Source organism: Oncorhynchus keta, chromosome 9 (genome assembly GCF_023373465.1).
Source record: "Oncorhynchus keta strain PuntledgeMale-10-30-2019 chromosome 9, Oket_V2, whole genome shotgun sequence".
Classification (NCBI taxonomy): Eukaryota; Metazoa; Chordata; class Actinopteri; order Salmoniformes; family Salmonidae; genus Oncorhynchus; species Oncorhynchus keta.
In genome coordinates, this window is record NC_068429.1 from 29,555,095 (window position 1) to 29,569,521 (window position 14,427).

The 14,427-nt window shown below is 42.7% G+C and overlaps 1 protein-coding gene across 1 annotated transcript; it reads right to left on the reverse strand.

Annotated features, from left to right (window-relative positions):
• Nucleotides 1-236: 236 nt before the first annotated feature.
• LOC118373621 (small nuclear ribonucleoprotein Sm D3-like) lies at nucleotides 237-2,702 on the reverse strand. Its single transcript, XM_035759803.1, has 4 exons — nucleotides 2,315-2,702; nucleotides 978-1,116; nucleotides 650-842; nucleotides 237-499 (listed from the first exon to the last, which is right to left on the reverse strand). Exons 2-4 carry the CDS (start codon nucleotides 1,101-1,103, stop codon nucleotides 432-434), a joined length of 387 nt encoding a protein of 128 aa, XP_035615696.1. The 5' UTR covers nucleotides 1,104-1,116; nucleotides 2,315-2,702; the 3' UTR covers nucleotides 237-431.
• Between the last annotated feature and the right edge of the window lie 11,725 nt (nucleotides 2,703-14,427).

A 14,427-nucleotide genomic window follows, 5' to 3' on the forward strand; every position in this document is an offset into this window, starting at 1 on the left:
GCCAAGTCCACTAATTTGAAGGGGTTTCCACATACTTGTGTATGTGTGTAAGATATAAACATACATACACACACACACACGTGTCATATATAACATACATACACATAAGAGTAATTTTACAACCCAGATAAAGGGTGGTCAAATATGAAAGTTCCTCAAAAGTAATTGCATGTCACTGCCATAGACATTAAGGGTCATATCACATTCACCCAATAAGAGACCAAAAGGCACCTCAATAGAAGTTAGCAGACAGGGGAACCGACAATTTATTACAAATATACATTTATATATAAAAAAAAAAATTACAATGTCAAAAACATGTGTCCGTCTTGGAAAATGTAAAAGTCTGGCTAAAGAAAAAAAGTATTCTCTTAAGAAAAAAACATTAAAAACACTACCATGCGATCTTTTTTAATTAACCATTGCAGATACTATCGCCTCTTCTGGAAAATGGTTCCTCTTCCAATTCCTCCACCACGACCCCGTCCTCTTGCAGCCACTGCAGAAAAGACAGTTAAATAAGAAAAGTTACCAGAAATAAAAGAAAATATATATTTTTATAAGTTACTACTTATAGTCGAGTGAAAATTTGTGTTATTGACTCTCGATCATTTTCCATACGGGTATATGTAGAAGCAGTAGCACTCACCCTGGGCTTTGAGAATGGCTGCCTTCCCCCTTCCTGCTCCGGTGCCCTGGTTCTTGTTTTTCATGCTCTTCAACATAGGAGCATTCTTTAACATGTCTGGTAAAATCAGGAAGCGAATCTTACTGCCCCGGATGTAGACCTGCTCTAGTTGGGCTACACGGCCATCCCGATGAGTCACAGTGATATTGGACATCTGAAAGGAAGAGATAAGAGTTGATATACTTCCTACACACAATTCGGTAAAAGGGACACACAAATCCCTCCCCTACATAATAATAAAATAAGAAAAAACTATTGCCTGAACCCTAAAGGCAGCCAGATGACACACCTGGCAGTTCATGTTGTCCTCAGCCTCAATGAGCTTGCCTCTGTACACTTCACCAGTGTTGGTCTCACAGGTCACAATGTGACCCTCTGCTTCATGCAGGATCTTGATGGGCACGCCGATGGACATATTTGCAGAGATCCTGTAGAAACAATGAGACAAGGTTTAGATTGACAGTGTCTCCAGAGATAGAAAACAATTTGTACCTTATTACAGGAGGCAGGTAGCCTAGTGGTTAAAGCATTGGGACAGTAACCTAAAGGTTGCTGGATCGAATCCTCGAGCAGACAAGGTAAAAATAAATCGTTCTGCCCCTGAACAGTTAGCCCCCTGTTCCCCGGTAGGTCATCATTGTAAATAAGAATTTGTTCTTAACTGGCTTGCCTAATAAAGTTTTTTTTACGCTATATTTAACAAGGTAGAAAGAGGCAAACTGTAAAGAATTTTATTTCAGCATAAGTGAGGCGTTAGATTATAGCCTAACATAAATAAAGTGCTTGCACTGCCGCCACCCCTGGTTAGCCTAAGTCCTGCTGTTTGCCTTACCCCCCACACTTTTTACCTGGAACCCTGACTCTTTCAATGTCTGGTCTTCAGTCCATGCACTCAACTTGGCTGACCCAGATCAACATAGGTCTTCATAGTTGCCAATGATATGCCTGGCCTGAATTAGTCTTGATGGACTATTGTTCTTCAAACTAGGTTGTGGTCACAGTAATCTGAATTTCTACTTGGTCAATCAGAGGATGTCCTCTTATCGACGGAGTTCAGTTTTTGTCACCTCTGCCTGCTGGTTTAGGCCTGGGTTACAATTGTATTAACATTATGTTATTGAGCCTGCGCATAGCTTTCACGGTGGCCTAAATCGAAAACAAACATGTTCAATTCTACTGGAAAGTGAGTATCAATGTTAATCGCTACCTCCACAACTTAGACAGGTAAATAAGTAAAATGTTAATATTCAAAACATTGTCACATACACCGGATAGGCGCTGTGAAATGTGTTGTTTTACAGGGTCAGCCATCGTAGTTACGGCGCTCTTGGAGCACATGCAGGTTAAGTGTCTTGCATAAGGACACATCGACAGAATGTTCCCCTTATAGATTCGGGAATTTGAACTATCGACCTTTCGTCACTGTGTCAACGCTCTAACCGCCATGCTACCTGCCTTCCAAACATATTTTAAAACTGCTAAATGTAGGTAGCTACATAGCTAGCTTACTCAACTGTGGCCGGGATCTCTATTTTAGTTAAGTGGCAAGGATGGGTGTGTTGGTTTAAGATCGCTGGGTAGTATAAACAATCTAGCAACTTGCTTAAAATGTAGCATTGTTTTTACCTTAATTTGAAGTTGTTCTTTGTTGATTTCCGCGGTCTTCAAACTTTCAAGCTTCTGCAACGTGCGACCAATGAATCAGCGGCGAGAGTATTTCGTGCGTTTTACCACTACCCAGAATGCAACTGGAGAAAGGAAAAAACTTCCGGATTAACGTAAAGCGATGCTTCATGTGACTTGTTGTCTTCCTCGATATATGATTATATATCTTACGTTTGCTAAAGAAGTTTAGCCGCCCCCGCTTGTTTAGATGGAGACGACCCCTTTGTAAAATGAACGCGTTTAGATAAATTAAAAAGACAATCTTGACAGGCCATGTCCTTTCATTGTGCCCTTTGTGTATTCAACTCTCCACTACAGTCACAGACAGAAGGGGAAACCCAGACTCGTCACAGGAGCATAGCATCGATTTACGTTTTCTCACCACCTAATATGGTCGTGAGAGGAAATCCAGTGGCGGGAAGTGGGAGAGGATGGAACTATGTGAAACTGGGCCGATATTCTGCTAATTTTCTAATCGATGAAACATCTGATATCAAAAACATTTATGTTTCCGAAACTAAAATCTGTTACGAACAGAGTACACTAAGTTTTATAGACTTTGACGGTTTTTAGAAGGAGTGCAAGTCAAATTGAGTTTGCCCTCACTTCAAAGAAGGCGTTCCCTAACGGCAATATGCAAATACAATGCGTCATTAGGATATCCCGCTAGCTCGAGTTTGGCTTTGCCCACGTTGCTTGTTCGACCCACAATGCTTAATTTGCTCCCACTGTAAACGACACAGATGGACTATCTTGGGTTAGTTAAACATATCTTTGCTACAGTGCTTTACGATCCTATAGTACACGGATATTGACAGTAAAAGAAGCAGTATTGAGTTGCATTGCTTAGAATAAATCACAGTAGCCTACTTCATCCAGTGGCAGCCCGTGCCATGGCAATGTAAAGAAGCAAATGGTCTTCTTTTATAGAAACAGGTCCTGCCTCTAGAAGCAGATTATTCAGATGCAGTTTATCATAGCGCACGCACTGCGCTTTATTATGGGCAACAATTGTAGTACTCATCACTGCATTCTCAACCAGAAAGTTGGTTGGCCTTCTTTGATGTCAAATAGGTTGATACATTGCTATATTTTCATTTATAAAGCCCTTTTACAAAAATCCCACTGTACCTAACATCCAGGGTTGGGGAGTAACAGATTACATTTAATCTGTTACATGTAAGAGATTACAAAAAAACAGTACCTGTAATCCATTACTTTACCAGCAAAAAATATTGTAATCAGATTACAGATACTTTTGAAAAATGAGATGATTACTTCAAAGACTACTTTTAAATTCAGAAAGGATGTTTGCAACAAAAAATATTTGACACTTCACTGTTTTCTCAATGACATTCAAATCAGCATTGAAAAAAGGCGCAAGTTTAAGTTTGTTCCAGCTGAGCAAGTCTGACCACAAGTAAGAGACCACTATGATGACACACCAAATGTGTTTGATGGATCGCGGGGAAAAAGCAGGAATAGGCTTTTGTAGGCTACAGTCCAAGCTATGTCTTCCAATGGTGTGACTGCTGTCGGCATCCAAAGATTATCCAACTTGATTAAACGCTTAGAGGTAAGGATGACAGCAGTGGTGTAGTCTAAGGCGATATGGATATCACTTATTATTGATATCTACATAGCACATTGATGTGTCAGGGCCTTTTCTTATAGAGCTACATTTTTATGGAATGTTCTGCCTATCCATGTGGGAGACACAGACTCGGTCCCGACCTTTAAGTCTTTATTGAAGACTCATCTCTTCAGTAGGTCCTATGATTGAGTGTAGTCTGGCCCAGGGGTGTGAAGGTAAACGGAAAGGCACTGGAGCGATGAACCACCCTTGCTGTCTCTGCCTAGCCGGTTCCCCTCTCTCCACTGGGAGAGAGACCCTAACCCGATTACGGGGGCTGAGTTACTGGTGCTCTTCCATGCCGTCCCTAGGAGGTGTGCATCACTTGAGTGGGTTGAGTCTATGACGTGATCTTCCTGTCCGGGTTGGCACCCCCTTGGGTTCGTGTCGTGGTGGAGATCTTTGTGGGCTATACTCTGCCTTGTCTCAGGGTAGTAAGTTGGTGGTGGAAGATATCCCTCTAGTGGTGTGAGGGCTGTGCTTTGGCAAAGTAGGTGGGATTATATCCTGCCTGTTTGGCCCTGTCCGGGGGTATATTGGACGGGGCCACAGTGTCTCCCGACCCCTCCTGTCTCAGCCACCAGTAATTATGCTGCAATAGTTTATGTGTCAGGGGGCTAGTGTCAGTCTGTTATATCTGGTGTATTTCTCCTGTCTTATCCGGTGTCCTGTGTGAATTTAAGTACGCTCCCTCTAATTCTCTCTCCCTCTCTCGGAGGACCTGAGCCCTAGGACCATGCCTCAGGACTACCTGGCCTGATGACTCCTTGCTGTCCTGAGTCCATCTGATCGTGCTGCTGCTCCATTTTCAACTGTTCTGCCTGCGGCTATGGAACCCTGACCTGTTCACCAGACGTGCTACCTTGTCCCGGACCTGCTGTTTTCCACCCTCTCTCTCTACCGCACCTGATGTCTCTAACTCTAAATGATCAGCTATAAAAAGCCAACCGACATTTACTCCTGAGGTGCTGACCTGTTGCACCCTCTACCATCACTGTGATTATTATTATTTGACCCTGCTGGTCATCTATAAACGTTTGAACATCTTGGTCATGTACTGTTATAATCTCCACCCGGCACAGCCAGAAGAGGACTGGCCACCTTTCAGAGCCTGGTTCCTCTCTAGGTTTTTTCCTAGGTTCCTGCCTTTCTAGGGAGTTTTTCCTAGCCACAGTGCTTCTACATCTGCATTGCTTGCTGTTTGGGGTTTTAGGCTGGATTTCTGTATAGCACTTTGTGACATTGGCTGATGTAAAAAGGGCTTCATAAATACATATAATTGATTGAGTCATGTGAATCACACTGCTGCTCTCTTATTTAGCTATTTGCATCGTAATGGTTGTTGTGGATGGCTGTTCACAAATCTAAATGTGTATTTCAACTCAATAATAGTTGAATTCAAGAAGTTTAAGCTGCCTATCAATTGTTGTTCAGAGTTTGTACTGTTAGGTGACCTAAACTGGGATATGCGTAACACCCCGTCCGTCCTACAATCTAAGCTAGATGCCTTCAATTTTACACAAATTATCAAGGTACCTACCAGGTACAACTCTAAATTCGGAACCATGGGTACCCTCTTAGATATCATCCTGACCAACTTGCCCTCTAAATACACCTCTGCTGTTTTCAACCAGGCACTGGTTCAGCGATCACTGCTTCATTGCCTGCATCGGTAATGGGTCCGCGATCAAACGACCAGCCCTCATCACTGTCAAACGCTCCCTAAAACACTTCAGTCGAGTGTAACAGTATAACTTTAGACTGTCCCCTCGCCCATACCCGGGCGCGAACCAGGGACCCTCTGCACACATCAACAACAGTCACCCACGAAGCATCATTACCCATCGCTCCACAAAAGCCGCGGCCCTTGCAGAGCAAGGGGAACCACTACTTCAAGGTCTCAGAGCAAGTGACGTCACCGATTGAAATGCTATTAGCGAGCACCACCGCTAACTAGCTAGCCATTTCACATCCGTTACACGAGCAGGCCTTTCTAATCAACCTGGCCCGGGTATCCTGGAAGGATATTTACCTCATCCCATCCGTAGAGGATGCCTGGTTACTCTTTAAAAGTGTTTTCCTCGCCATCTTAAATAAGCATGCCCCGTTCAAAAAATGTAGAACTAAGAACAGGTATGGCCCTTGGTTCACCCCAGACTTGACTGCCCTTGACCAGCACAAAAACATCCTGTGGCGTTCTGCACTAGCATCGAATAGCCCCCTCGATATGCAACTTTTCAGGGAAGTCAGGAACCAATATACACAGTCAGTTAGGAAAGCTAAGGCTAGCTTTTTCAAACAGACATTTGCATCTTGTAGCACTAATTCCAAAAAGTTTTGGGACACTAAAGTCCATGGAGAATAAGAGCACTCAGCAAATCTGTAAATAGCGGTTAAGGGAATTTTTATCAATGATGACTAATTATGTATACATTGCAATCAGGACTGACTAATCAGAATACTATGTTGTTACTGTATATGTACTAATCAGAATACTATTATGTTACTGTATATGTACAAATCAGAATACTATTATGTTACTGTATATGCATGAATTTTCTTTTTAATCCTAGTACTGAATATAATGTGTGTAAATATAAACAAGAATTAGAACAATGACTGTCTGTGCCATGGTAGAAATGAATGAACTTATAGCCAGACTGGCTAGACGGCTTATTTACACAAGCTGACCTAGGCTCGATCATATATCATCTTAATAGGGAGAGACGATGTGAGAACCATACAGCCATTGTACTAGAGCGGAGATGACACGGGCTGGTACTAAAACTAATGACGCCATTTTCAGTTTATAACCTGTGGTAAAATGTGTAATGGGGAGTACTCTCGTGAATAAAAGCTGCTGGTTGACTTTAAGACTGGGCTCTGTCCATTTTATACAAATAAGGGTCATACAATCTCTTATGAATTGACAGAGTGATTCATTTTAATTGGGTATTAAAACAGAGGAATTTAATTCCTACAACAATAGCACACCCAAATACCTCATCCCCATATTGTTATTTATCTTCTTGCTCTTTTGCACCCCATTATCCCTACTTGCACATCTATCACTCCAGTGTTAATGTTAGATTGTAATTATTTGGCCTCTATGGCCTATTTATTGCCTTACCGCCCTAATCTTCTACAGTTGCACACACTCTAATGTGTTATTGACTGTACGTTTGTTTATGTGTAACTCTGTGTTGTTGTTTTTGTCGAACTGCTTTGCTTTATCTTTGTCACGCCCTGACCTTGGAGATCCTTTTCTTTCTCTATTTGGTTAGGTCAGGGTGTGATTAGGGTGGGGATTCTAGTTTTTTTTTCATTTCTAGGTTGGCCTAGTATGGATCCCAGTCAGAGGCAGCTGTCATTCATTGTCTCTGATTAGGGATCATATTTAGGCAGCCTTTTCCCACATTGTGGGATCAGGATTTTGTATTGTTGCTTTTGAGTCCTACAAAGCTGGACGTTTAGTTTTGTTGCTGGTTCACATGAATAAATATGATGAACGCCTTCCACGCTGCACCTTGGTCCAATCCTTCCAACAACGATCGTTACAATCTTGGCCAGGTCACAGGTGTAAATGAGAACTTGTTCTCAACTGGCCTACCTGGTTAAATAAAGGTGAAATAAAAAAGAAATAAAATAAACACACACACACACACACACACAGAGAAAGACAGACAAGGATTACTACCAACTCATTATATACTGTCTCTCAGCTTAAAACCTAATTCAAGCTTCAAATAAACCTGCCGGGGACCCTGATCTACACAACTCTCTGTCCCTCTATTCACTTATTCAGTCAGTGCCAATAATCTAGAGACATGCATCAGAGGGTAAATGTCTCCTCTTATCTATTTACAGCAGTAGCAATAAGGCCATAAAATCAACCGTGACAGAGGGGCTTGTAAAGGCATGCTTACAAACAAATAACCATTGAGATTATGTCCCTAATAATTTGTATATTCTAGCAAGGCACCCACTAGACTCATGTTGTATGCTAAAGCCAGGCTCCCTATATGTTAATCATTACTGTATTACTCGCTGTAAGGGTTGCCCACTTGAATGAGACGATATCGTGTCGCCAAAGCCTCCACCTGAAACAAGTCTTCTTTCACCATGTTTAGTCTACAATTGATTATGCCATTCAGATGCAAAAATATTCCCCAGTGTTTGATTATGATTTTTATATGATGGTTACAGCATTGACTGTAGGTTGTAGAGCTCATTTTCATATTTCCTTCATCTCATGTTTATTATCACAACACAACACAACACAACACAAAGCATTTTTAAGAGTAAATTGCCACCTTCCATTTTCATTCACTGAATAAATAAATGCATCATTACTGAATAAACACACACAGTACTGCCTGCTTAATGCAGGCCGTTCCCACAGGGAAAAAAGTTTTTCAATGAGGAAAGCGTAATGGCATAATAAAAGATAATCAAATGCACCTTCATTTGATTTCCATTGAATTAGGATCAGTGACTGGTGTCAGCAACTACTCTGTAAACACAATCCCACCAGTTGGTGAGCGTGTGATTGTGTGCGTGTGTGTGTTTTTTAGCTCTCCAGGGGTAGGTTAAAGTTGTGCACACTTATTTGAGCAGTGACATAAAATCCTGTGTGTTCCTTTGCTTTGGCTTGGTGGCAACACTTGTAGGGGGATCTGGCTCTGAAATCATACAATGACTTTGATGACGTATTCAATAGAGTTGTGACGTGTGACTGGTGCTTTTGTCCAGGTTATCAATCTGACAGCTTCATATGTTCAGTAGATATAGACAGAGTATAATTGGCTGTAAAATCACCAAGTTACAGAGGCTATACAGTGCATTCGGAAAGTATTCAGACCCCTTGACTTTTCCAACATTTTGTTACATTACAACCGTACTCGTAAATTGATACAAAAAATTATGACAAATGACAAATGACAAAATGAAAACAGATTTTTAGACATTTTTGCTAATATATAAAAAATAAAAAACTGAAATACCTTTATTTACATAATTATTCAGACCCTTTGCTATGAGACTCGAAATTGAGCTCTGGTGCTGTTTCCATTGATCATCTTTCAGATGTTTATACAACTTGATTGGAGTCCACCTGAGGTAAATTCAATTGATTGGACAAGATTTGGAAAGGCACACACCTGTCTATATATGGTCCCACAGTTGACAGTGCATGACAGAGCAAAAACCAAGCCATGAGATCGAAGGAATGGTCCATAGAGCTCAGAGACCGGATTGTGTCAAGGCACAGATCTGGGGAAGGGTACCAAAAAATGTTTGCATCATTGAAGATCCCCAAGAACACAGTGGCCTCCATCATTCTTAAATGGAAGAAGTTTTGATCAACCAAGACTCTTCCTAGAGCTGACTGCTCGGCCAAACTGAGCAATCGGAGAAGAATGGCCTTGGTAAGGGAGTTGACCAAGAACTCAATGGTCACTCTGACAGAGCTCCAGAGTTCCTCTGGGGAGATGGGAGAACCTTCCAGAAGGACAATCATCTCTGCAGCACTCAACCAATCAGGTCTTTATGGTAGAGTGGCCAGATGGAACCCACTCCTCACTAAAAGGCACATGACAGCCCACTTGGAGTTTGCCAAACGCACCTAAAGTACTCAAAGAAACAAGATTCTCTGGTCTGATGAAACCAAGATTGGCCTGAATGCTAAGCGTCACATCTAGAGGAAACCTGGCACCATTCCTACGGTGAAGCATGGTGGTGGCAGCATCATGCTCTGGGGATGTTTTTCAGTGGCAGGGACTGGGAGACTAGTCTGGGTCGAGTGAAAGATGAACGGAGAAAAGTACAGTGAGATCCTTGATGAAAACCTGCTCCAAAGTGCTCAGGACCTCAGACTAGGGGCAAAGGTTCACCTTCCAACAGGACAATGACCCTAAGAACACAGCCAAGACAACACATGAGTGGCTTCGAGACAAGTCTCTGAATGTCCTTGAGTGGCCCAGACAGAGCCTGGACTTGAACCCGATCAAACATCTCTGGAGAGACCTGAAAATAGCTGTGCAGCGACTCTCCCCATCCAACCTAACAAAGCTTGAGAGGATCTGCAGAGAAGAATGGGAGAAACTCCACAAATACAGGTGTGCCAAGCTTGTAGCGTCATACCCAAGAAGACTTGAGGCTGTAATCGCTGCCAAAGGTACTTCAACAATGTACTGAGTAGTTTCTCTTTTGTAGATACTGTGTTGCTTTGCCAGTGGTATCATATTGATATGGTTATTATTAGGTAATTATTAGGTTAGTGCCTTAGTTCTGGTGAGTCAATTCTCCATTTGTTTTAACGTTTTATTTTATTACCATGAAGCTGCTCATTTCTATTTATCGATGGTACCTGTATCCAGGGTAGATAAAGCACAGTTCTATTATTAGGTGACGTCATTTCTTTAAAGGCATTGCTGCTAACTTAGTGGTATTGCTGTAAGATCTGATTTATAAAAATGTTAATACTTTCTTCTAAAACAGCCTAGTTTTGGGTTGTAATTAAGTATTTCTTATTTATTTATTATGTGCAACTTGTCAAATACTTCACAATTTCAGTGGGGCTCTCTACTCGATAGGTTTAGTGTTCCCCACTACAAGTACATTATGTGTGGTTATCTTTGCTTGTGTCACGTTCTGACCTTAGTTCCGTTGTTTTGTCTTTGTTTTAGTATGGTCAGGGCGTGAGTTGGGGTGGGCAGTCTATGTTCTTTTTTCTATAATTTGGGATTTCTGTGTTTGGCCTGGTATGGTTCTCCATTAGAGGCAGCTGTCAATCGTTGTCCCTGATTGAGAACCATACTTAGGTAGCCTGGTTTCACCTTTGAGTTGTGGGTGATTATTTTTCAGTTTCAGTGTTTGCACCATTCGGGACTGTTTCGGTTTTCATTTTGATTCTCTTGTTCTTTTGTATTTTGTTTTCATTTTCCATTAAATCACATTATGGATACATACCACGCTGCATTTTGGTCCTCCGATCCTTTCTACTAATCCTCCGCAGAGGAGAAAGAAGAAACCCGTCACAGAATCACCCACCAACCAAGGACCAAGCAGTGTGGTAACGGGCAGCGGCAGAAATCTCAAGACTCATGGACATGGGAGTAGATTCTGGACGGCAAGGGACCCTGGGCACAGGCATGGGAATATCGCCGCCAAAAAGCAGAGCTGGAGGCAGCGAAAGCTGAGTGGTGATGGTATCAGGAGGCAGCACGGCAGTGCGGCTGGGACGAGAGGCAGCCCCAAAAATGTATTGGGAGGAGCACACGGGGAGTGTGGCTAAGTCAGGTAGGAGACCTGAGCCAACTCCCCGTGCTTACCGTGGAGAGAGGTGGACCGGGCAGGCACCGTGTTATGCCGTGAGGCGCACGGTGTCCACGGTGCGCAGGCATAGCCCGGTGCGTTACATCCCAGCTCCTCGTATCGGCCGGGCTAGAGTGGGCATCGAGCCAGGTGCCAGGAAGCCGGCTCAGCGCATCTGGTCTCCAGTGCGTCTCCTCGGGCCGGGGTACATGGCACCAGCCCTGCACATGGTGTCCCCGGTTCGCTAGCACAGCCCAGTGCAGTCGATTCCACCTCGCCACACTGGCCTGGCTACGGGGAGCATCCAGCCAGGTAGGGTTGGGCAGGCTCGGTGCTAGAGACCTCCAGTGCACCTCCACGGTCTGGTCTATCCGGTGCCTCCTCCACACACCAGGCCTCCGGTGGCAGCCCCCCGCACCGGGATGTCTCTCCGTCTCCTCCCTACAGGTGCTCCCATCTGTCCTGAGCTGCCAGAGTCTCCCGTCTGTCCTGAGCTGCCAGAGTCTCCCGTCTGTCCTGAGCTGCCAGAGTCTCCCGTCTGTCCTAAGCTGCCAGAGTCTCCTGTCTGTCCTGAGCTGCCAGAGTCTCCCGTCTGTCCTGAGCTGCCAGAGTCTCCCGTCTGTCCTGAGCTGCCAGAGTCTCCCGTCAGTCAGGAGCTGCCAGAGCCGCCGGTCAGTCAGGAGCTGCCAGAGCCGCCAGTCAGTCAGGAGCTGCCAGAGCCGTCCGTTACTCCGGTGCTGCCGGAATCGCCCTTCACTCCGGAGTTGCCGGAGTCTCCCGCCTGTCACGGGGGGTACTGTCACGTTCTGACCTTAGTTCCTTTGTTTTGACTTTGTTTTAGTATGGTCAGGGCGTGAGTTGGGGTGGGCAGTCTATGTTATTTTTTCTATGATTTGGGATTTCTGTGTTTGGCCTGGTATGGTTCTCAATCAGAGGCAGCTGTCAATCGTTGTCCCTGATTGAGAACCATACTTAGGTAGCCTGGTTTCACCTTTGAGTTGTGGGTGATTATTTTTCCGTTTCAGTGTTTGCACCATTCGGGACTGTTTCGGTTTTCATTTTGATTCTCTTGTTCTTTTGTATTTTATATTCATTTTCCATTAAATCACATTATGGATACATACCACGCTGCATTTTGGTCCTCCGATCCTTCCTACTACTCCTCCTCAAAGGAGGAAGAAGAAACACGTTACAGCTTGGGGATTGGCGGTTACCCTATTCCATTAGGTGACCAGGGTGGGTTTTGCTTTTTCATACCAGACTTCAGAGTAATGTTTGTTTATGTTTTTATTCTTCTCCTTCAACTTTCTGGATTTTTATTTGCTATTTTGGAAAAATGTTTAATGCGTCAGTTGTTATTGTAATCTGGCATCTATTATTTTCCCACCTGGCTTTACATGGCTAGACCTAATATCATGAGAGGGACAGCTGGTTGCTCTGTCACTTTTGCTAGCTGGAATGTTAAATCTTTAACTCACCCAGTGAAATGTAAAAGGGTTCTTTCTCATTTAAATCACCTTAAAGTAGATATCGCCTTTCTTCAGGAGACACATCTCCGCACTTTCAATCACTCTCATCCTCTTTGGGATTGGTTGGGCCTTAGCGCCCCATCTCGACAATATCCGGTGAAATCGCAGAGTGTGAAATTCAAAACACAAAAATCGTAATATTAAACATTCATGAAAATACAAGTGTCTTACATTTTTTAAAAGCTTAACTTCTTGTTAATCCAGCCACTTTGTCAGATTTCAAAAAGGCCTTATGGCGAAAGCATACCATGCGATTATCTGAGGATAGCGCCCCGCGCACAAAAGCATTACATACATTTTCCAAACAAGCAGAGGCGTCACGAAAGTCAGAAATAGTGATAAAATAAATCACTTACCTTTCAAGATCTTCCTCTGTTTGCAATCCCAAGGGTCCCAGCTACATAACAAATGGTTGTTTTGTTCGATAAAGTCCTTCGTTATAACCCAAAAAAGTCAAAAAAAATGTTTTTGTTTAATTGGCGCGCCTGATTCAGTAATCCACCTGTTCCCCTCGTTCAAAATGCATACAAAGGAATCCCAAAAGTTACCAATAAATTTAGTCCAAAGAAGTCAAACAATGTTTCTAATCAATCGTCAGGTACCTTAATATGTAGGGTAATTTAAGAAGGAGAACAGTATATTCATTACCGGAGATAAATAACGAAATGCGCGCCATCATCCACACGCGCCACAAGACTACAGTCAAAATGAGAGCCACCAAGAAAAACTACAAATTCCAGCTCATTTTTCAAAAAACAAGCCTGAAACTCTTTCTAAAGACTGTTGATATCTAGTGGAAGCCCTAGGAACTGCAATCTGGGAGATATTCTTTTGATCTTCCCATAAACAACCATTTGAATGGGCAGACACCTCAACAAAAATGTTTTCGCCTGCCTAATCAGTTCGGTTATACTCACAGACATTATTTAAACAGTTTTAGAAACTTCAGAGTGTTTTTCTGTGCAATACTACCAATTATATGCATATCCTAGCTTCTGGGCCTGAGTAACAGGCAGTTTACTTTGGGCACCTCAGTCATCCGAACTTACAAGGATATGCATATTATTGGTACCATTTGAAAGAAAACACTTTGAAGTGTATGGAAATGTGAAAGGAATGTAGTAAAATATAACACATTAGATCTGGTAAAAGACAATAAAAGATAAAAACAACCGTTCTTTTGTATTTTTTTGTACTATCTTTGAAATGCAAGAGAAAAGCCATAATGTATTATTCCAGCCCAGGTGCAATTTAGAGTTTGGCCACTAGATGGCATCAGTGTATGTGCAAAGTTTTAGACTGATCTAATGAACCATTGTATTTCTGTTCAAAATGTTGTATCAAGATTGCCCAAATGTTTCATGTTCAAAATTGTGCACTCTCCTCAAACAATAGCATGGTATTATTTCACTGTAATGGCTACTGTAAATTGGACAGTGCAGTTAGATTAACAATAATTAAAGCTTTCTGCCAATATCAGATGTGTCTATATCCTGGGAATTTTGTTGTTACTTACAACCTCATGCTAATCCGAATTAGCCTATGTTAGCTCAACCGTCCCATGGAAGGGACACCGATCCCGAATACGTTTTTTAAGG

Bases quoted from the DNA above. Each gene is read 5' to 3' on its own strand.
- LOC118373621 (XM_035759803.1), bottom strand. From the start codon at position 1,103: ATGTCCATCGGCGTGCCCATCAAGATCCTGCATGAAGCAGAGGGTCAC. The intron at 843-977 runs GTGTGTCATCTG...TCTTCCTTTCAG, and splicing joins AGGACAACATGAACTGCCAG to ATGTCCAATATCACTGTGAC. The intron at 500-649 runs GTGAGTGCTACT...TCTTTTCTGCAG, and splicing joins AGCCATTCTCAAAGCCCAGG to TGGCTGCAAGAGGACGGGGT.